The sequence below is a fragment of the Heteronotia binoei genome, chromosome 7 (genome assembly GCF_032191835.1).
Source record: "Heteronotia binoei isolate CCM8104 ecotype False Entrance Well chromosome 7, APGP_CSIRO_Hbin_v1, whole genome shotgun sequence".
Lineage (NCBI taxonomy): Eukaryota > Metazoa > Chordata > Lepidosauria > Squamata > Gekkonidae > Heteronotia > Heteronotia binoei.
The window spans coordinates 44,256,905-44,280,594 of record NC_083229.1 but is presented as its reverse complement, the minus strand read 5'-3'; the positions used below and the strand labels follow the sequence as shown (position 1 = coordinate 44,280,594).

General features: G+C 43.8%; 1 protein-coding gene across 1 annotated transcript in view; it reads left to right on the top strand.

The window, feature by feature from the left end:
• The first annotated feature begins 724 nt into the window (after positions 1–724).
• The window catches only part of RIPK2 (receptor interacting serine/threonine kinase 2), a 45,567-nt gene continuing 22,601 nt past the window's right edge, over positions 725–23,690 (top strand). The window contains exon 1 of the mRNA XM_060243540.1: positions 725–1,823. Within this exon, the coding sequence (XP_060099523.1) occupies positions 1,618–1,823 (206 nt within the window). The 5' untranslated portion in view covers positions 725–1,617. The remainder of the gene's footprint in view (positions 1,824–23,690) is intronic.

Sequence of the window (23,690 nt, the reverse complement as noted above, 5' to 3'; positions counted from 1 at the left end):
TGTTTTTTTGAACTGGACATGCTGGGGAATTGAACCAGCAACCTTCTGCACGCAACGGAGAGGCTCTGCTGCTGAGCCTTAGCCCCTCCACAATCATACCTACGATTGGCCCACAAGGTTGGTATGCAATTGGGTCATTTGAACATCCTCTCGCGGGACATACACAGCGATCACATGTGGGTTTGTAGGGAAGTACATCCCATTGATTTTAATGGTATTAATCCCCCAGTAAACAGCCACATACAGTAGGGGCACGTTGATATACAGCAAAATCCAAAATAATTAAAATAACACAAAGCAATGTGTAAACTTTAAAGTTCTCCAGAAATCTCCTTCGTTCTGGAGGTTTAACGGTGGTTTTCTGTGAGTTTGTCTTTTAGCCGATGAAGAGTTGTGGAGAACTGGAAAGCTTGCACGCTGTGTTGTGTTACTTTCAGTGCTCTCCTTCGTCTTTGGAGTCCCGAGTTAAGTGTGCATAAAACCGAGAGCAGTAAAAGTGAGATGAGTTTTCCTCTTTCTCTTTCCTATTAACATGGTTATGGATTGGTTCAGGTGGATATAGCCGTCTTAGTCTGAAGCAACAGAACAAAATTTGAGCTTAGTGGAATCTTGACAACCAACAAAGGCGGCCAGCGAAAGGAAATCGATGCTCCCCGTCTGCCCAGCATCTGGGCACGTGCAATGCCGAACCACATAATAGCGTCCGGACCACGCTTTCCCGCCCGCAGACTGCTGTTTTCCCGGAACTGGTAGGCGGAGTCTTCTGGGGTTGAGCCTTCGCCTCCCCACCCCCCGCTCCCCATTCCTTTCTTCAGTATCGGGGCGGATCGGGAGTGGTCATAGTCTGTCGCTTCTTCCCAGTGTGCTCTGGGCTCTTAGTCATCGCCGCCGTTGTGCCTGTGAATGTTGCGCGAGATTGTTTTTGTAAATGCAGTTTTGCTTCTGTTCCTCTCTTTAGAGGAGAGGTTTTCCAAGGAGGAGAAACAGTAGATCTGGTTTGCCTTCCTCTGCATGGGATCTTTTGGTGCTCTTTGAAGTCTGCAGCGAGCGTCTCCCAAAGGGAAACTTGTGTTGGATATCAAATCGCCTCGATCAGAACCTAAGGGAAGGCTGGTGGAAGCGGGAGGTGGACAGCTAAGGGCGGGAAACTAGGAGAGGAATGACCGGCGAGAGACGCTGCGCAACGGAGGGGGAGACTGGTTGCGGCAACTGCAGGGAAAGTCGGTAAATGGAGAAGTTGGGAGTCGGAGCCGAGGGGAGGCCTGAAGGCGGTAAGGGAGGAGAGTCCGGAGCAGACGCAAGTCTGGCGAGAGAGAGAGAAAGCGAGCTGGGGCGCTGTAGCTTGGAGAGCCAAACTCTTGGGATGTGATGCCCAGCGGGAGTTGCGAGGAGGGGGCTCGCAGAAGGATTGGGGCGCGTTCGCTCTCATTCTTGCGGGGAGCCCAAGAAACGGGTCCAGGATCGGAGAGAATACTGCCTATTCTGGGATTGTTTTGTGCCCCTTGAGTGGGACGAGGGAGGCTCCGCTGCCGTTGGAGACTCCGAAGGATCAGCACGGGCACTTGGGCCTTTGCCCGAGCCGAGACGGACTTGAGGGCTGCAGCCGGCCGCACGAGGATGAACGGCGGAGGCCTCAGCAGCAGCGGGGAGGCGAGCTGGTCGCCCTCCTCCATCAGCTGCACGCTGCCCACCATTTCCTCCAACAAGCTCCCGGATCTGCGCTTCATCAGCCGGGGCACCTACGGCACCGTGTCTTCGGCGCGGCATGCGGACTGGAGGATCCCAGTGGCTGTCAAGTGTCTGCAGGGCCCACTGCTGGAGAGGTAACAGTTGGGGGCGGGGAGTCTGAAGTGAGATGAACTACTGACAGTCTTGAGAAATCGCAGGTCATATCTTCCTCCCTTCTGGAGCGATGGAAATCTCCCACCCCTCCCCCCCCCAAAACCCCTGCTTTGCTACTTTTTAGTTTTTATCTTTCTCCTGACAACAACTTATGAAGGAAAGTAGGCTGAGAGATATTGACAGGCCTAAGAAACTTTGTGGCGGAGGAGGGGGGATTTGACTCCCAGTCCAGTGCACTAACAATTACAAAACACCCTTTTCTGCTGAGGCCAGTCTTCGGATTTCACTACTGTACATTTGAACTCTTTTTTAAAAACCTGACTTTTTATTGTGAATGTTGTTGATAGTCCAGAAGTGTAGGAAAGAGGAAAAGATCAAGGCTTTCCTTTTAGGTTTGCTTATAGTTTTCAATATATATGTTAAATTGTGTTTTTTGTTTTATTAGCTACTTCTTCCCCCATAGCTTTAGGTCTAAATAAACTGTACAGCTAACTGTGTGATCTTATCCATATCTACTCAAAAGCAAGTCCTCCTTTTTTACATGGAATTTATTTAGAAATAGGATTGCATATAAGAGTCCTGTGGTGCAGAGTAGTAAGCTGCAGTCCAAGCTCTGCTCACAACCTTTCGATCCCAGCAGAAGCTGGGTTCAGGTAGCCAGCTCAAGGTTGATTCAGTCTTCCACCCTTCCGAGGCTGGTAAAATGAGTACCCAGCTTACTAGGGATCAAATCTAGATGACTGGGGGAGGCGATGGCAAACCACCCTGTAAAAAGTCTACCAAAAAATGTCCTGATGTGATGTCACCTTATGGGTTGGTAATGACCTGGTGCTTGCACAGGGACCTACCATTACTTTAGGACTGTAAGCTTCAGAGTATGTCACTAAGCAATATGGGGATTAATAAGCGTTTGCTTCTCCTTTTAAAAAAACCTTCACTCTGAAACCACTTGCCAGGTTAGATGCTCAAAAGATGGAGACCTAACTTCTAAGACTGCAATTACAGTGGATGTCAAGCAAGGCTGTATTTTGGCCCCTATATTGTTGCCCTCCAAGACCACCATTAGAAGAATCTGTAATTACAGTGAAAGGTGTTTCAAAGTCAGGGGCAATTAATAAAAGTTCTGAAGATAATCATAATTTTTAAGCAATGGAAGGCTTTCTGCCATTTATCTGTCCAGTTAACTTGATTGTACATAGCTTTCTTGTTCAGATCAGTTAGCGGAGCAGCAATACTATTGTAACCTTCTACAAACCTTTGATAATATCCTACCATTCCTGGGAATCTTATCTTCTTTTTGCTTTCAAGAATAGGCCGATTAACAGTTTTATTTTCGGGTTTCCAGGTTGAATGATCCCACTTCCTACAGTATGACCCAAATATTTGGTTATATTCTTATCTGTCATTTCTTTGGTTTGATTTTCAGCATAGCCTTATCAATACATTGCAACATCTCATCAGTGTGTATTACCTGTTCTTCTTAGGTTTGCTAAACACACCCTGACCCCTCCCTCAGGGGCATGATTGTCCTTCCATTTTTCTTTCCCTTTTCAGCTGATGCTAACCAATCAGATTCCTTGAAGCAGCCTGTCACTCAAGGCTCTCTGGCTCCGTTAAGAATTAACCCCTCACAGTCCTTTATCTGTTTGTAAAGCATGTCTACATTTCTTAAAAGTACAGTCTATCACACACCCAGATCATCAATATAAGATAACACAAACTGGTTCATTGTTCATTCCCATCATTAGTTTGTTGACCACCCTTTGGAATGTGGCAAGGGCATTTTGGAGACCAAAAGGTAAAACTGTCAGGACATTTTTGCCCTGATCTTTATCCAGAGTTAGCAATAACCTTTGGTCAGATCAAAAATGGTTAGAAAAATAACAGCCCCTAACACCTCAATTAATTCATCCTCTCTGGTCATGTCTGGTACAGTCTCCTGGGCTTTAATCGTCTTGAAGTCAATACAGAATCTGATTGACTGGTGGTCCAGGTTTTAACAAAGTGAAAGCACTATGACTCCCAATTACAGCATTTCTTTTAGTTCCCTCTCAGTTGCATCTGCCATCTCTCTAGTCACTTTGTTGGGATACATCATCCATGTCCATCTTATGTGTTGCCAGTTTGGTTTTTCTTAGCACATCACAAAACTAATTGCTATACCTTTCACTTCTCTCACCTCATGTTCAGTTTTGTTAGGTGAAATCACAATGTCATTTATACCAATATCCCTCTTACAATTTCTACATCCTTCCAACCAGGGCTTTTATTGTAGCAGGAACTCCTTTGCATATTAGGCCACACACGCCTGATGTAGTCAATCCTCCTGGAGCTTCCAGTAGACCCTGTACTAAGAGCCCTGCAAGCTCTTGGAGGATTGGCTACATCAGGGGTGTGTGACGTAATATGCAAAGGAGTTCCTGCTACAAAAAAAACCCTGCTTCCAACATATGCTCAGTCTTTTTCTTACATATATACATTATGAGTTTGCCTCTGTCATGGTAAGACTTCAGCATCTAGCAATGGTAGATCTTCCTCACCAGTCCTCAGGGTTGATCTCCACCTCTTATGTTTCATCAGATAACACATCACAATCTGGAAAGATTCTTTCCACAAATTCTGGAAAGTTATGTCCCTTCTTTGGGTTCTAGGCTCATACCTTGTCTCCAGGAGTGTAGATGAACTTCCTTGCCTTAGCATCAAACCAGCATTTCTGTTCACTTTGAGCATGTCCACTCCTTCTGTTTCCAAGGTTTTCCTCAATGTGTTCTACAGCTACTGCACAAACTCCACTATGTTCACAGTGTCATCTTGTACAGTCTCCTCCCAGTCCACCTTGAATGCTTCTGCAGTTGCTCAAAAGAACTAAAGACAGTATTTTCCTAAGTCACTTCTTTATAAGCAAAGAAAAGGTAGTGGATGTTTATGTAGAAAGGAGGAAGGGGGAAAACTCAACCCAAATCTAAACAGTGTAATAGAGGATCAAGCTGCCTATAACACAATTCATAAAAATGTATAACATTTAATATGTTATTAGGGTTTGTAGAATCTTTCAGGCTCAAGGCCGTGTTCTACTGGAGAAAGTTTTTCTTCCAGACGTTTCGTTCTCAGCTGTGGAGAACATCCTCAGTGGCGTTGCAACCGGAGCAGGCGCTCTGACTTTATCTTCACACCCCTTCCAACCCTCCCAGCAATTAACACAGAACAATGGTCACATTCAACAGCCAGTTTCCTTATCACTACCCTTCCAGGAAGCCCCACCAAACAATGGACACATGCACAAACCAATTGCCCCTTCACCACACCCCCTCCAGACTAGAAATAGCAGCTCTCCAGCAGCCCTGGCCCCACTCAATGCACAGCAGCCAAGAAGGTCAGAGCACCTGCTCTGGCTGCAACGCCACTGAGGATGTTCTTCTCAACTGATAACGAAACGTCTGGAAGAAAAACTTTCTCCAGTAGAACACGGCACTTGAGCCCAAAAGATTCTACAAACCTAATGATGTTACCAGCCGTGAAAACCTGAAATCTTTGATTTAATATGTTATAATATAATTTAATATAAAGCACACACAAACATGAATTAAAACATATTGTCTGAATATCAGGCCACATAAAATTTTCAAACCATATACAATTTCACATAAACATTTGAAGGACATTTTATGTGAAATTGCATATGGTTTGCAAATTTTATGTGGTCTGGTATTCAGACAATATGTTTTAATTCATTTTTGTGTGTGCTTTATATTAAATGTTATACATTTTTATGAATTGTGTTATAGGCAGTTTGACCATCTATTACACTGGATGTTTACGTCCCAGTGTCCCAGATGTGCACAGTTGTAAGTCCTGAATATGTGATTTAAGGTACAATGGAATCTCTCCAGAAAGCTATGGATAGTACACTGACATGGTTAAATGCTTCACAGCACACACTAGCCACAGTCTTTGCATTAAAAGTTACATCATAAAGTTGCTTCCCAAATCTGTAGTAACTTCAGCTGGTAATCCCCATGACAAAACGTACAGATCAGCATATCTGCTATGGCACTTGCTTTGGTGTTGGTGAGAAAAATAGCCTCTGAGTATCTTGTTGCATAGTCCATCAGTATCAGATAATATTTTTTTTCTCTCTTCGTTGCCTGTGGAAGAAGTCCCACTATGTCTAGAAAAAGATGTTCCAGTGTTCCTTTATACATGGCGTATAAAGGTGCTTCCCCATCACTTGGCTAACAACAAAACTGGCAAAAATCCCTTATATGACATCCAGTGGTTGGCCCATAAAACCACTGTGACAATCTCTGTTTGGTTTTTGTCACACACACATCTGGTAGAAGGGCTTTCATGGTCCAATTGAAGTAGTTGCTTTCTGTATGGAGAGGGTACCACTAACTGTTCACTTTGGTCCCATATCTTCACCTGATCTTCAGCCTGTAGAGTTGTTTTATAGTAATGTTGTCGTGGACCCCATAAGTTTCTCCTTGTGCTTGTTCCAGCGGTGGTCTCAGTAATTCATATGCCTGCTGGATTTTAGGCTTGCCTGCTCTGGCAGTACTTGTTGACTTGGCAGCATTCTCTCAGTTGGCAATAGCCATCCTGGAAGACTGCACTTTGAACACAGGACTCCTTATTCCCTGAGTGGGTTGAATCAGTTCTGGCTTTCAGTCTCCATACTGTCCATAATTTCTGCTGCCTTAGATTCAGAGGCAGGCTTCTTGTATTTAATTAGCTAAAATTCTTTTGATACCAATTTATAAAATGGTTTCAAACCTATGAACATAGCCAGATCTGATTGAGATTTAGCTTGGCTTCCTTTCAGCTATCTATTAAGAAGCTTAACTAATTCCACAGGCAATTTACATAAACCTCTAAAATCGCTTCTGTACTGTTCTGCTGAGAGTCCATGACATGTCTCTGTGCTTTCTTTAAATAAATCATAACCTGTAGACTCCTAAAGACTTATTTCTGAATAAAGTCCATTTAACTCAGAGCATATCTGAGCATCCTATTATCAGTAATCATCATCTTATCATCAGGCACATCCAAATCCTTGCACAACCTTTCAAAACTAGTGAAGAAACTCCCTATATCATCTCCTTTTTGATACCTTGAAATTTCTTATCAACCTGGCATTCTCTTTTCCTTTTACACCTAAAACTTAATTCCTCAAGTATTAACTTTTGGAGGTCAGTTTCCTGTTACTTTTCTTTCTGTGCTTATTTTGTCAACTCTGCCTCCTACACTTTGTCCTTCAGGGGAAATTCCAGTTGCTGTTTTTTCTTGAGGGCAGTCTGTTGCTCCAGTTCTTTTTCTTTTGGAGAATAGCTTCTCTTTCCAGTTCCTTTTCTCTTAGAGCAGCCTTCATCTCTGGAGGCATCCTGACAAACTTTTACCTTACAAAGTTTTTTTTTTAATGTGACTCAGCAATGCATTCATTTTGGTGTAAACATAAAATTTCACTTCAGTACTAATGGTAAGGAAGGGGAGGGGGGAAATACAGGGGGAAGACTGATAGAGAAGTGGATGGGGAGATTGATGGAGAAGAGGGAGCAGGGAAGAAGGCAAAGGGATACACCCTCCCCGCAAGTTTCTTGAGGGTCACCACTTACAATCACTTATTAAGCAGAGAGAGCCTTGATTGCATGCACCCTTAGGATCTTTTGTACTGATCCCTGGATTTTCCCTTTTGCATCTATTTTACTAAGGATAAGGGAGAGGGCAAGGTAAAGGGTAAGTGGCCCCGTGGCACAGAGTGGTAAGGCTGCAGTACTGCAGTCCGAACTCTCTGCTCACGACCTGAGTTCAATCCTGATGGAAGCTGGGTTCAGGTAGCTGGCTCAGAGTTGACTCAGCCTTCCATCCTTCCAAGGTGGGTAAAATGAGTTCCCAGCTTGCTGGGGGGAAAGTGTAGATGACTAGGGAAGGCAATGGCAAACCACCCCGTAAAAAGTCTGCCGTGAAAATGTCATGATGCGATGTCACCCCAGAGTCAGAAATGACTGGTGCTTGCACAGGGGACTAAGTAAATATCTGACCTATTTTGGAGAATAATAAATTTGGAGTGGAGAATAAGTTAAAGTTCAGTAGCTTTACTGAAGACCTTTTCAGACTCCAGTGATCTAAGAGAAAAAACAAGGAAGTGCTGAATAATTTATGATGAAAGAGACTGTCATGAATGGGAGCAGTCTTGATGATGAGAAATGAACTAATTAGGGCAGATCAAGTACTATCTTATCTGGTGCAGAATTTAGGATACATGTAGAAACTTTCTTTATTAAATCTTTATCTGAAGTGATCATCCAGGAGTCCAGTGTGCTCTGTTTTTTTCCAGCATAAGATTTCATAAATCAGAGCTTATTTAGCTATTAGGCTGATGCTGTTTATATTCAGAGCAGAATGATGCAGGGGCGGTGAGGTATTACAAAGAGAGGCTGGTTTAAAACAAGATCAAATAAAAAGTAATCAGATTGCTCAAAATTACTCACTTAGTTCAGTGTTACTAGATAGGCAAAGTAGAAGTAACATAAATGTAATACACGATAAGCCAATGCAAGAGGAACTGGTATCTGCTTATCTTACATTAGATTTAAATTACTCCTACTTTGCCTGTCTGACAACATTTAGGGATAGCCTTTATCTATTCCCAGTGAACTGATTACTATTTTTATCCTTCTTTCTGTTGTGAATATAATGTAAATATACTTCAGTGCATCTGACAAAGTGAGCTATGACTCACAAAAACGTATGCTGGAATAATTTTTTTTAATATGTATTAGTATAGCCATTATGTTAATATTAGTACTGTTGTTTGGTTAGCTGCCTCCTCAATTGGTTCTCCTTGGTCTCGGTAAAAAATTGGGTGCAACACCCCCATCAAGTAAGTTTCTGCATTCCCATCTTAATAATTTAAAGTGACTCAGTTAATAAGCCTAGTTATTTGCATGAGTTTCACAGTACAATAAGTGAGATGTGAGTCCAGATATTTGAGATTCAAATATCTAGTGTGAATAGTGCAGATGGTGAGAGACCCAGTATACGCTAGAGTAAAATGAAATGTGAGCAGCCTGGTACATGTAGGTTGAATTATTATGTACTTCTCTCTAATTCTGAGTAATTATCAGTATTAATATCCATTTCATCTAATCCAGAACTTTAGTCTGTATCTGTATATCCCTTGGACACCAGTAGCCAAAGCTGTACTTAAACTATTACTGTGTATATAATGGTGCGACTAATGGGCATGGGAGCTGTAGGTAAGGTTTCTGCAAATACATGGTAGAAGTAAAATCCTTGCTTTGAGAAGTGCAGTCTAATTAGGGTACAGTTGTAACGCCATTTGTGAGTATGGCAAACCAGTAGAGAGGTAAGCAGAGCGGCCACACTTTCTGATGTTGATGATGATATTGGATTTATATCCCACCCTTCACTCTGAATCGCAGAGACTCGGAGCAGCTCACGATCTCCTTTATCTTCCTCCCCCACAACAAACACCCTATGAGGTAGGTGGGGCTGAGAGAGCTCTCCCAGAAGCTGCCCTTTTCAAGGACAGCTCTGCCAGAGCTATGGCTGACCCAAGGTCATTCCAGCAGGTGCAAGTGGAAGAGTGGAGAATCAAACCTAGTTCTCCCAGATAAGAGTCCGTGCACTTAACCACTACACCAAACTGGTAGAGAAGAAAGTTTTCAAGGTAACTGAAATGAAGTTGCCCCTTTTATGGGAAGGCTTTGTGTTAAAACCAATGCTTCCTCTAAGCTGTGGAGTTTTGTGAGCAAAAATTCTACTTTGTGAGCTGCTGGTATTAAAGTTGTAAGCAGTGATTTGGCTACTGCATAAATTAGTTTGCTCTGGGGCCATCCTTCCTGAGCTAAGACAAAAATATGTGGACAAAGGGGACTCAATAGATGTTGTTTACCTTGACTTCCAGAAAGCTTTTGATAAAGTTCCTCATCAAAGTCTCCTTAGTAAACTCAAGAATCATGGAGTAAAAAGATAAGTCCTCTTATGGATCAAAAACTGGCTAATTAATAGGAAACAGAGAGTGAGTATAAATGGGCAATTTTCGCTGTGGAAGACGGTAAGCAGTGGGGTGCCACAGGGCTCCGTACTGGGTCCCATACTTTTTAACTTGTTCATTAATGATTTGGAGTTGGGAGTAAGCAGTGAAGTGGCTAAGTTTGGGGATGACACTAAATTGTTCAGGGTAGTGAGAACCAGAGAGGATTGTGAGGCACTCCAAAGGAATATTTTGAGGCTGGGTGAGTGGGTGTCTGCATGGCAGATGAGGTTCAATGTGCAAGTGCAAAGTAATGCACATTGGGGCCAAAAATCCTAACTATAAATACAAGTTGATGGGGTGTGAACGGCTGAGACTAACCAAGAGAGAGATCTTGGGGTCGTGGTAGATAACTCACTGAAAATGTCAAGACAGTGTGCGATTGCAATAAAAAAAAGCCAACACCATGCTGGAAGGGAATTGAAAACAAATCAGCCAGTATCATAGTGCCCCTGTATAAATCAATGGTGCAGCCTCATTTGGAGTACTGTGTACAATTCTGGTCACCACACCTCAAAAAGAATATTATAGCATTGGGAAAAGTACAGAAAAGGGCAACTAGAATGATTAAAGGATTGGAACACTTTCCCTATGAAGAAAAATTTAAATGCTTGGGGCTCTTTAGCTTGGAGAAATGTCGACTGCAGGGTGACATGATAGAGCAGGGGTCCTCAACCTACGGCCCGCGGGACAGATGCGGCCCGCTGAGGACGTTTATGCGGCCCGCCAGGTCCCTCCCCTGGATTTGGCAGCGCCTCCCTCCTGCTCTGGCAAGTCCCAGGAACTTGAATCAAACTTTTATTTTTAACCTTGCGGATGCTCATTCCTTAACCCTCTGGGGAGCCGCGAGAGCCACCGCGGGCTTGGAAAGTACCAGCCCGCAGCTTTGGGCTGGGCTCTGGCTGGAAACCGCCTCCTCCTTCTCCTCCCTGTGGCCCCGACCGAGAAGCCCAGCAGCCACAGCCGCCAGACCCTTCTACTCCACTCCTCCGGCGGCAGTTGGCGGAGGGGAGGTGGCAGGTCAAAGGCACCACGCCTCCCCGGGCGCCCTCCCTCCCCTCGCTCTCTCCGCCCCGCCTTTCTCCTCTCGCTGCTGCCTGGCGTGGTGCAGCGCGCACGGTCGGGGGAAGTTAGCGAGCCGCTGGAGGGACAGCACAGCATCACTGCGAGCCAGAGGCTTGGGCTGGAGCTCCCAGCGGCGGCGCTGGGCACGAAACTGCGCGGGGAGAGAGGCGGCGGCAGCAGCAGGCGAGGTGAGCGGAGGGGCTCGCATGAGGCAGGAGCCGTTGGGGCGAGGAGGAGGGCGAGGGAGGCGGGCAGGGCATGCGCTGACGGGTGAAGTGAAGTTGCAGATGCCGAGGGAAGGAGAGAGGGAGGAAGGAAGCTGCCGCACGTGCCCCTGTATTGTTTCGGACCCGCAGCGTTAGGTGGCGGTCGGCGCAGGCGGAGCAGTCCAAGGTCAGAGGCTCCAGAGAGAGAGACGCGAGCAGGCGCGTCCGCACTGACCTGGAAAGGGGGAGGGGTTCTGCCTCGGCTCTCTTTCCCTCACTTTGGGAGAAGTTGTGCGGAGTCTGGGGCTGGGGGTGCGCAGGGAGGCAAGCGTCTCGGGCGCACACGCGGGCGAAGTGGGAGGGGGGCGTGCTCAGGCACTGCCCCCTTCGGAGCACGAGTGGCACCACATGGAAGGGCCACTGAGGAAGCTCTGCGGGGTGGGGGGATATAGTTGTGTGTGGTGAAGAGTTGTTGAGAAAACAGGCATGCAGACAGGGATACCTCTATTGTGGCTGCCCCCAGCCTGGCTGGAAGCACGCACAGGTGTAGGAGAACAACACCTGGGGGGAAAAAAAACCTTGGCCTGTGTTCCAGACTTTTGGTGGCATCGGCGGTGCCCATCCGTCAAAGTAAGCGGCGTGCCTGGAGCTCGCCTCCCCCAGCCCTTGGCTGACGGACAGTGACTTCTCCAAAGTGACTCCCATTGAAATACTGGCAAGTTTGTTGATTTAACTTTACTTCATTTTAAATATCGTATTTGTTCCCGTTTTGTTTCTTCACTTCAAAATAAGATATACGCAGCATGCATAGGAATTTGTTCATAGTTTTTGTTTTTACTATAGTCCGGCCCTCCAACAGTCTGAGGGACAGTGAACTGGCCCCCTATTTAAAAAGGTTGAGGACCCCTGTGATAGAGGTTTATAAGATTATGCATGGAATAGAAAAGGTGGAGAAAGAAGTACTTTTCTTCCTTTCTCACAATACGAGAACTCATGAGCATTCAATGAAATTGCTGAGCAGTCAGGTTAGAACTGATAAAAGGAAGTACTTCTTCACCCAAAGGGTGATTAACATGTGGAATTCATTGCCACAGGAGGTGGTGGCAGCTACAAGCATAGCCAGCTTCAAGAGGGGATTGGATAAGCATATGGAGCAAAGGTCCATCAGTGGCTATTAGCCACAGCGTGTTGTTGGAACTGTCTGGGGCAACTGATGCTCTGTATTCTTGGTGCTTGGGGGGTGGGCACAGAGGGAGGGCTTCCAGCCCCACTGGTGGACCTCCTGATGGCACTTGGGGTTTTTGGCCACAGTGTGACACAGAGTGTTGGACTGGATGGGCCATTGGCCTGATCCAACATGGCGTCTCTTATGTTTTTATATGTTCTTATGTGAGCTGGAGGCTAAAAAACTGTGAGCTACCTCACACTAACTCAGCTTAGAGGGAACACTGGTTATGACCTATGTCATAAAGTATAAATAAATAAATGGAGAAAATGTTAAAATTTGGTGAAGAACACCAACTTTTTCAGTACGGGGATATTGTAGTTCCTGCACAGGACTAGATTACCCTGGTAGTCTCTTCCAGTTCTGAGATTAAATAAACAGACATACCCAATTTACCTGTTTTATAAGGAAAATCAGATAAACGTGCTCTGTCAATGACATCTAATGCCTTTCAGGCTAGCAAAGATCTATGCAGCTGGGTGCACTAACTGCCGGTTTTATTATGTAGAGAGACAGATTTTTTCCCAAATGTAGTATACCTCTAAATGGGCAAGAGATTATTAGAAACAAGTGGTAGAAATTATCAGTAATAAATGAGAGACATATCCTTTATAAGACAGCAGTTTTACTGTTGAATTGTGTAGTCAACATGCCTAAAAATCTTCAAGCAGTAGTTTTACATATGATTACTACAGCCAGATTGATCTTTGCTAGGAACTAGAAGCAAGAAGTGGAGAATGCCTCCCACAGTGGCTCATAGGATTGGGAAATGGAATTTCTTGTTCAAGTGCTAGTGTGAGTGCAGAACTGCTGCCAGTCATGGAAGCCAGCCTTGCCTATCCACTGGCAAGAAACAGCTATTACTATTGTTGCTTGCTCAGCTGCCTTCTGTCATTGCAAGAATGCTGATCTGGAGGAGGTGAGCTGACTGGCAGTAGGGTTGCCCGCCTCCAGGTGGGGCCTGGGGATCTCCTGCTCTTACAGCTGATCTCCAGCTGGCAGAGATCAGCTCCCCTGGAGAAAATGGCTGTTTTGAAAGGTGGACTCTATGGCATGTATCATGCTGAGGCCCCTCCCCTCCCCCAACCCTGCCCTCTGCTGGCTGCACCCCCAAAGTCTCCAGGTATTTTCCAACACAGCCTTGACAGCCCTAGCTGGCAGCAAGGTCCCCATTTGGCATCCTGGGGGCTTAGTGAACAGTGGCAACTCAACAATGGATACCTTGTGAGGCTGTCACCCCCGTCTGCCAGCCATGCTGCAATTGCCCTCTCCACCATGATATCCAGGTCCCAGAGCAGATAATCTTCCCTCTGTCCTCATTCTCCACTCATCTTTAGACACAGTGCAGTAAGCCCTGCATGCTCAGTTGCACTTCCTGAAATCTTGAGACATTATGTTCTTGGGCTGGGTGTGGTGAGTAGAGGTTTGCTTGTCAAGAGTCTGTGGCACCATGAATAATTTAGATGACTGGGATTAGGCTGCTGTCAAATGCTCTGTTTACCTCATTATACTAGAATAGATAATCCACTCAGGTGAAATACCATGTTGATCTGTCTAGCAACCTTAGTGGAAGTTTTTATCATCTGGGAAGTTTTGTTTCTCCAGATGGAAGTGGGAAACAGAGCCAAAGCCTACAGATGTATTTGCCAATGGTTGCCAGGCAGGTGAAGGGACATTTTGTGGGCTGTTTGTTATGTGGTAAACTGGTGAAGAGCAAATCATAATGCTACATGGGATGCCATGCTTGTTTAATATTTAGAAAACCCAGAGCATTCAAGCCAGTGTGAAAACACTAATTATTTGAAACATTTATATTCCATCTTTTCAAAAACAGAAGTCCAAATTGATGAACAAGAATGACAGTAAAATAGAGTTGTTCCATTGTGTATTTAATGGACATAAAAGGCATATTAAATAATAACTGTGGGTGAATGCTGCACATAGCTGCATTAAAAATAGCACAAAATAGCAGTAGCGTATAAGAATAAATTATACCAATGTCACAGTAGCAATAAGAATCTCATTTTCCATTGCAGAAGACAAAATCCAGGGTAAACACCACAAACAAACAAAATCATCCAGAACAAATGCAGCAACTGAATAAGCAAGGGTTCTTATTAGGTCAATGAACAGAGTGGTTTTTCTCCCTTTCCCACACCCTGCAGCCTTTCCTCAAATTTCATGTTTTGAAGTCAGTAGACCTCCATGAACAGCATTGGTTAAAAAGTGGGGGTTTGCAGTGGGAGGGGGAAGCTGCCATGAAAGTTGCCACCTGCCTTCTGATGGCATATATGCCATACCATCATTGAAAACATACATCAAGCCAAATGGAACAGAATGGTCTTTGCCTGAAATTACAATAAGGATGATGCCAAGCAGATCTCTCAGGAAAGGCATTTCTACAGTGTGGCATCCCCTTAAATAAGGCCCTGTCCCATATCAATTTTTTTTGAAACTTGATTGCAGCAGAGGTCCATCAGTGGCTATTAGCCACAGCGTATTATTGATACTCTCTGTCTAGGGCAAGTGATGCTCTGTATTCTTGGTGCTTGGGAGGGGCAACAGTGGGAGGGTTTCTAGTGTCTTGGCCCCACTGGTGGACCTCCTGATGGCAGCTGGGTTTTTTTGCCACTGTGTGATGCAGAGTGTTTGACTGGATGAACCGTTGGCCTGATCCAACATGGCTTTTCTTATGTTCTTAGCAACTAAAATTTTCAAAGCATCACAGTGACAATATTAACATTTGTGAAAGAACACATTAAGAACATGAACAATAACAAATGGTGAAACTGATAGAATGTGTCAGTTTTTAAAAAGGAAGAAAGCAGACTTTTCAAAGCATTGGTTACTTTTTGTTGAGTTTGTTATCCAGATGTTATTTAGACTTTAAAAAGTACGATGTTACTTTTATTGTTCACTTTGCAATTAATGCTATTTTAAATTTAAAATATTTTTTTTAAAAGCCTATCCTGAATTACGACCTGCTTCCATTTAGTTGATGAGTTGTAATTATATTGATGTAAGTTATTATTGTTGTTTATTAGTAGTAGTATATTAGGTGAATATTAGTAATACTGTGTAGGCTACAGGTGAAACAAAGATTTTTAAAAGGTTTAAGCATAAACCCATTTAAACATTATGTGTGAAATATACATTATAATCATTGGTTCACAGTGGCGCAACATTTCTGAAAGTTATGACCTAGTGACAGCCCTAATGATTATTTAGGGGGGTATTCTGCTGAACAGCTAACATAGAGCTATCTTTTAAGCTTCAGCCATTTATGGAAAGCTAGGAAAATGAAAGCTTGAGTAGCTCATGAATCTGCTGTTTGTGCTGAATGTCGAAAAGGGGAATACAAGCATTAGCCCAACAGAGAGATGTGTGGGGATCCACAAGGCAAGTATTGTAATCCTCCTATGGATATTATACTGAAATGTTAACAATGGACTAAGTTAAGTTAGTCATGTGCCTGCTTTTGTGTAACATCCTAATAAGAAAGTGAAATTGCTAGGAACATTAGAACTCATTAGAGTTGGGAGTGAGCAGTGAAGTGGCCAAGTTTGCGGATGACACTAAATTGTTCAGGGTGGTGAGGACCAGAGAGGATTGTGAGGAACTCCAAAGGGATCTGCTGAGGCTGGGTGAGTGGGCGTCAACATGGCAGATGCCGTTCAATGTGGCCAAGTGCAAAGTAATGCACATTGGGGCCAAGAATCCCAGCTACAAATACAAATTGATGGTGTGTGAATTGGCAGAGACTGACCAAGAGAGAGATCTTGGGGTCGTGGTAGATAACTCACTGAAAATGTCAAGACAGTGTGCGTTTGCAATAAAAAAGGCCAACGCCATGTTGGGAATTATTAGGAAGGGAATTGAAAACAAATCAGCCAGTATCATAATGCCCCGTATAAATCGATGGTGCGGTCTCATTTGGAGTACTGTGTGGAGTTCTGGTCGCCGCACCTCAGAAAGGATATTATAGCATTGGAGAAAGTCCAGAAAAGGGCAACTAGAATGATTAAAGGGCTGGAACACTTTCCCTATGAAGAAAGTTTGAAACATTTGGGGCTCTTTAGCTTGGAGAAACGTCGACTGCGGGGTGACTTGATAGAGGTTTACAAGATAATGCATGGGATGGAGAAAGTAGAGAAAGAAGTACCTTTCTCACAATACAAGAACTCTTGGGCATTCGATGAAATTGCTGAGCAGACAGGTTAAAACGGATAAAAGGAAGTACTTCTTCACCCAAAGGGTGATTAACATGTGGAATTCACTGCCACAGGAGGTGGTGGCGGCCACAAGTATAGCCACCTTCAAGAGGGGGTTAGATAAAAATATGGAGCAGAGGTCCATCAGTGGCTATTAGCCACAGTGTGTGTGTGTGTATATATATAATTTTTTTGGCCACTGTGTGACACAGAGTGTTGGACTGGATGGGCCATTGGCCTGATCTAACATGGCTTCTCTTATGTTCTTAACATTAGCTAGGAACTGGAAATCCCCACTTCAAATCTAAGTTTAGTCTTTGCCTCTTTGTATAGGTTTGGGCAAACAGCGGGTGCATTCACGCACACAAAGGGCGTTTTCGCACTGACCTTAATCGGCAGCGACGTCCCTCTTCACCGCGCAGGATCTGCGCGGATTTCGCACCAATTGCTGCAGAGCACCCGGAAGAGCCGCAAAGTCCCGCAGCTTTTGCGGCGCAAATGGAAACCGCCAAAAACCAGTTTCCATTTGCGCCGCAAAAGCCGCGGGACTTTGCGGCTCTTCCGGGTGCTCCACAGCAATTGGTGCGAAATCCGCGCAGATCCTGCGCGGTGAAGAGGGACGTCGCTGCCGATTAAGGTCAGTGCGAAAACGCCCTAAATAAAATACTCTGCAACTGGATTTTTACTGTGTAAGAGTAGCAAAACCCACTTGCAGTCATTGTGTGAAAGCACCCAGTGTCTCCCAGTCTGAATTCTCTAGTAAGGAAATGGTGACTTTTTATGCCAGGTTGTTTTTACAATGAGTAAGACAGACATCTGAATGAATGTGTAAACTTAGCAGGATCCTAGGATGATTATTAAAGCTGTAGACCAGGGGAATCAAATATACATCCCATGGGCCAGCACCAGCCCGCCCAGGACTTTAATCTGTCCTGTGGCCCTCTTCGCTCCACCCTCCCCGCCCTTGCCTGTCCTTGCCCTTCCAAGCTGCCTGGGAGAACAGAGGGCAGGGCTGCTGAACTTCCCTTATCTTTGTTGGCTTCTCCTGTGCCTGCGTGAGTCTGCTAGAGTTATTTGCTGAAGTTTGTTGGCTGGGGATGCGGGGCTTGCTTGTAAAGGTTGTGCTTCTTTTCTCTTGTGTTTATTGAGCTAAGGAGCCAGGCGTGTCTGGTAGAGTTATTTGCTGGAGGGGGCTTGCTTGCAAAGGTTGTGCTTCCTGGTGGAGGCTTTGCTATTGTGCTAACTGAGCTAAGGGCGGAATCTCACACACACACACGCACCTCTCAGTAGTCTCCTGAGAAAAGCAGAGGCAGGGGTTTCTCCCTTCTTTTGCACCTCTGGCAAAAGCAGGTAGAGGGTCTCCTCCAACCGTGCCTCTCCAGTCTCCCAGCAGGCACGGAGTCAGGGGCTTTCTCCCTTCTTTTGCACCCTGGGGTGCAAAAGCAGGGAGAGGATCTTGCCCCTCCACTTGCATTCTATCCTGTGGGTGGAGTCCATTATTTCTTATGAGCCCATGTGATAAAATGGAGGATTCGGGCTGCCTCTGCAGCGCGACACCAGAGAAGGTGTTTAAAGTTTAAATCCCCTTCGCTAGCGTCACACTGCGGTGGCAGCCTGATCCCTCCATTCTATCCTGTTGGTCTATAGCAGGGGTCCTCAAACTACGGCCCGCGGGCCAGATGCGGCCCGCTGAGGACGTTTATGCGGCCCGCCGGGTTATGGCAAAATCACACCGGAAGTGACGTTCGACCTAAACTCGCGTTAGCAACGCACACTTCCGGCACTGGGCTGAGGCGGTGGAGAGAGAGTGTGAGGTGATACCGAGGTGAGGTGAGTTCCCAGGCCGGGGTGTGTGGTGTGGGGAAAGGAGAGAGATGCAGAAGACGGAGAACTGACGGCCCGCGGCCTTGTACAGTAACGGCAGTCCGGCCCTCCAACAGTCTGAGGGACAGTGAACTGGCCCCCTATTTAAAAAGTTTGAGGACCCCTGGTCTATAGGAAAGAATGGAGTCCAGTCCCATAGGCTGCTGGTAGGCAGGCACTGTCTGGCAATTATATCATAGTAGTAGTTTCACCTGCATTGTGCCATGACTATGACTCACTCACTGCTAAAGGGCATATATGTGAAAAGAAATCTATGTTGAAATGTTAAATACAGAGCCTGAAAAACTTGTATAATTTTGACATTTGATCCCCCTTACATGACTAAAAATAATAATTCTGCACATTAGAAAGGTGAATGTCTGGTGAGAAAGGGGAGGGAGGATGGGGTAAAACTTTCTTTTGTTTAGTTTTTTTTTCTGAGGAGTCTTTTTTTCACTTTTGGAGAACACTGAAAAAAACCTCCTTTTTTCCTTCTTGGAGTGAGGACAAGGTTTTACTCTACTTAACAGCTCTTTCACAAGTACAGGGGTGGAGTGCACACAGACAATCCTTGAACACAGAGACTGACTGGACACTGACTGGTATCAGAGCTTGCAGTAAACCCAGATGCCAACTTTGCTGTCACATACACCCAGACAACACAGTCACTGGACCCAACAACATCAACTACACCATCTCAGGCTCATTCACTTGCTCATCTTCTAACATTATATGCTATTAAATGTCAATAGTGCCATTCAGTTCTCTAAATAAGACAAACTGGGCAACCCTACACTAATGGACACAGATCTAACACCAGGAATCATAAGACTGAGAAATCTGTAGAACAATTTAACCTCCCAGAACATACAATGGGTGACCTCAGAGTAGCTGTTTTATTGCAAAGGAACTTCAGGAGCAGAATGGAAAGGGAAATTGCTGAATTACAAGTTATTGCCAAACTTAGAACAAACACTCGTCCAGGACTTAACAGGGCTATTGGTTTCTTATCTCATTACATATACTAAACCAGGGGTGGCTAAACTGTGGCTCGGGAGCCACATGTGGCTCTTGCACACATATTGTGTAGCTCTCGAAGTCCCAGCACCCCATTGACTGGCTTGGAGAAGGCATTTCTTTATTTAAATCACTTTGCCAAGCCAGCCAGAGGCCTGGAGAATGCACTTAAAGTTAAAGTTGCTTTCTTTCAACCTCTCCCTCCCCATCTTCCTTCCTGCCTGCCTGCCTGCCTGCTCTCAAACACCTGACTTTCATGTGTTGCAGCTCTCAGACATCTGACATTTATTCTATGTGAGTCTTACGTTAAGCAAGTTTGGCCACCCCTGTACTAAATTCATTCTCACCAAGAAGGACTATACATCTTTTGTATTTTTATGCATCCCTTCCCTCCCCTCTCTTTTCTATAATTATCTGTAAGGACTACACATCCTATGTATTTTTATTCATTCCTACCACTTTTTCTATTTTTTTCTCTTTAGAATAATATAATGGAATACTGCTTGTAATCAAATGCAATATATAGGTATAGATTTTTTCAGATATAACACATCTAAGAACAAGGTATTGGTGTAGTATTTAGAACAACGTATAGCAATTGTTACCTTCATGCTTGAGGGGAGGCAAATGCGCATCATAAAGTTAACTTTCCCACAATTAGAAAAAATTCTCTTACAAACTTATCTCCTATTTTGATATATTTATTCCTTCAAATGTTGTTTCGCCTTAATTGGATCCATACAGCTGTTGACCCTGTGAACTTGGCTTGTTTTCCCTGCTTTGTGTGAAAATGTCTACATCACGTTATATGCTAATTTGTTCTTCCCAACCCTGTCTATAAGTTTGAATGGTTTTCTCCCATTTCATTGTATCTGAAGAAGTGTGTGTACACACAAAAGCTTATACCTTGAATAAAACTTAGTTGGTCTTAAAAGTGCTACGAGTCTCTAAATTTATGCTGTTGCTTCAGACCAACAAATTTTGTCCACCATTGATATTCTGTAATGTGTAAGATGATAAACTTTTGCAGAGTGCATTTTTTTCAATGCTTTAAGGTTTAATCCAACATCCAAATATGCTAAGAATGGAATGTATATGGCATTTATTTTCAAATACTGCACCCCCTTTTCTTTACTACAAAATTTGATTTCTGTTTTCAGTTCCTCCACCCCACTTCTCAGTTGGCAAAAACTAAAATACATATGCAAAGGCAGCCAGAGGTATAGCAGTTGCAGTTCTTAATTTGCAGTTTTGCTTGTAAGCAGGGCTATTTTTGTAGAAAAGGCCCAGCAGGAACTCATCTGCATATTAGGCCACACCCCCTGATGTCACCATTGTTTCACATAGGGCTTTTTTGTAGAAAAAGCCCAGTAGGTACTCATTTGTATATTAGGCCACACACCCTGACACCAAGCCAGCCGGAACTGCGTTCCTGTGTGTTCCTGCTCAAAAAAAGCCCTGCTTGTAAGAATCTGAGGCATTTACACATTTAAACTCCATAAGTAAGCCAAATAATACAGTTTTATATGCTTCCTAAGTTATAAATGATGTGTGTTATGCTTTTAGATCAGTAAACTCTTTTTAGGTTTGGTAAGAAAGTAAGCATTGAGTATAATGCAGTTCCTCTCCTCAAAAAATTCCTACCCTGCCTTTTTTCAAAACGTCCATAAATTTACATTTCTACCCTCTTCCTGTTACAGTTATAAACCCCTGCACCTCCACAAAGTTGACTCAAGAGCAAAATGGGATGGGGCCAGGTTTCCCATTATAGTGGAACATCTTCCCTCCCTGGGCTCCAGTTACCCACCTCTGCTTGACAGGTCAGGGTGGATGAAAAGGGGGGGGGGGGTCAGGGTCATGCCAACACATGCTGTCACTTCCATTGTGAAACTAGAAGTGACATCATCTCATGAGTCTGACACTCTAGGATTCACCCAAAATTCTGTGGTTTAACCATAACGTTTGGGGTGAATCCTAGAATGTTTGCACTAATCTGACAACTTCTCTTCTGATTCTCATTGGAAATGGTGTTGCACACTGGTGCAGCACCAACTGTATTGTACCCCGCCATTTTAAAATTAATTTTTAATTTAAACTCTTGTAACTTGCATTTCCTCCTGGTTCAAGGTAGCTTCTGACATGTTGCCAGCTAGGACTGGCAACCTCATTCCCTCTTCCTCTTTTAACATTCAGCTTGATGATGAGTTCTGGAAAACTTAAAAGCTTTTACATTGTACTGTAATGCTTTCATTAAGACTCTGATTAGATATCACCTGGAGTATTGTGTTCAGTTTTGGGCTAGAACGTGTCTAGAGAAGGGCAACGAAGATAGTGAGGGGTCTGAAACCAAGTCCTATGAGGAAAGGTTGAAGGAGCTGGGTATATTTAGCTTGGTGAGGACTGAGAAGTGATATGATAACCATCTTTGAGTACTTGAAGGGATGTCATATAGAGGATAGTGTGGAATTGTTTTCTGTTGCTCCAGAAGGTTGGACCAGAACCACTGGGTTGAAATTAAATCAAAAGAGTTTTCAGCTCAACATTAGGAAGAACTTCCTGACAGTTAGAGTGGTTCCTCAGTGGAACAGACTTGCTCATGAAGTGGTGGGCTCTCCTACTTTGGAGGTTTTTAAACAGAGGCCAGATACCCATCTGACAGCAATGCTGATTCTGTGAGTTAAAAGAAAAAAAGAATATAACTGTGGATAAATTACAAAAATACAATAAGATAGTTCAATATATATTTTCTAAGTTCACTATAACAAGTTCTTTAGGAAATACAAAGTCATAAAAGGGAAATATAAACACCCGTTCATAGCTAGACAACTGTAATATCAACCCAAAGCATAATAAATACAGTCTTGTAAATTTCCAAATGACGCTTATGTCTTCTCTGTATGTTTTCTGTTGAAGATATAAAGTATTGATACAAAGTGCTTGTTGCTTGTCCTATGATACTCAATAAAGTTCTGATAGCAATCTTATATGATATTTCCAATAAATATAATGGATACACAGAGTAGCCTCTAACTGGTACACTAGCATGTGAAGCTGTTTCCCAGAGGCAAGCTATAATCCATTCTATACATACAACATTAAATATAAATACATATGGAAATCATTCTAGTTATTACACAGCACAAATCAATATCAATTTCAAAGCATAATACTCATCACCTTCACAATGGACAGCACAATAATCTCAAGCACAATTTCCTGGAGAAGCTTCTCATTCATGCACATCAACTCTTTGCCTATATAGCATGTAATCAACTGCAGCTGTATACTTTCTTAAAGGTATAACATCCATGCATTTTAATCACAATCAGGACATGCCACAATACTCATGCCAGTTTTCCAGATAACAAGAAAAGTCAATATGAGAATTTAAACCAGCTGGTACTAGGAAACTGAGTCTACGTATCCAGTAGGTCTCCTTCCTTAGTAATATGTTTTGAACATCATTATATTTCTCTGGGATCTCTGATACTTATAAATGACACAAAATTGGATGCCATCTGCTGTATGATAGTGTGTTAAATAATGTTCTGTTAAAGGTGGTTCCCAATTTTGCAACCTAATCCAGGAGCGATGTTCTAACACCCTAACTCTGATTTGTCTGGTTGTGTTTCCCACATATATATTTTTTTGCAAGGGCAGACCAAAACATGGCATGTTTGACAAGTACTCATAAAGTTTAGGGGTGTCCTAATATCTCTGTGAGGATGAACGAATTCCCATGTCTGTATTGCCAAAGGACATATCCAACATCTTTCTCAAGGGAAGTTGTCCTTTACTGAGTCCATCTGTCTTAACCCTCCTGCAATATCTGAATGGACATTGCTTCTAGTGTGTCTAAAGCCTGTCAGGGGTCTAGACTCAAACCCAGAGATATCCTGAAGAAGATGCCAGTGCTTTAAAATTGTATTATTAATCCTATTTGCAGATGGGGGTAAACAAAAGCATAGGATATTCTGTTTTTCCCCATGGGTTTCTTTGTCACAAAAAGATCCTTTCTGGCAGCTTTCTCAGCTCACTCTGCCACTGCAAAAATGACAGCTGGCAGATAGCATCATGTTCTATGTGCGACAGATTATGGGAAGGAGAGCAGGGAGGGTTGCATCGGTGCTTAGTTCTCATGGACCTTTCTTACACACACAGGGAAATGCTAATTGGCACCTTGGGGTCAGGCAGCAACCCTTCTC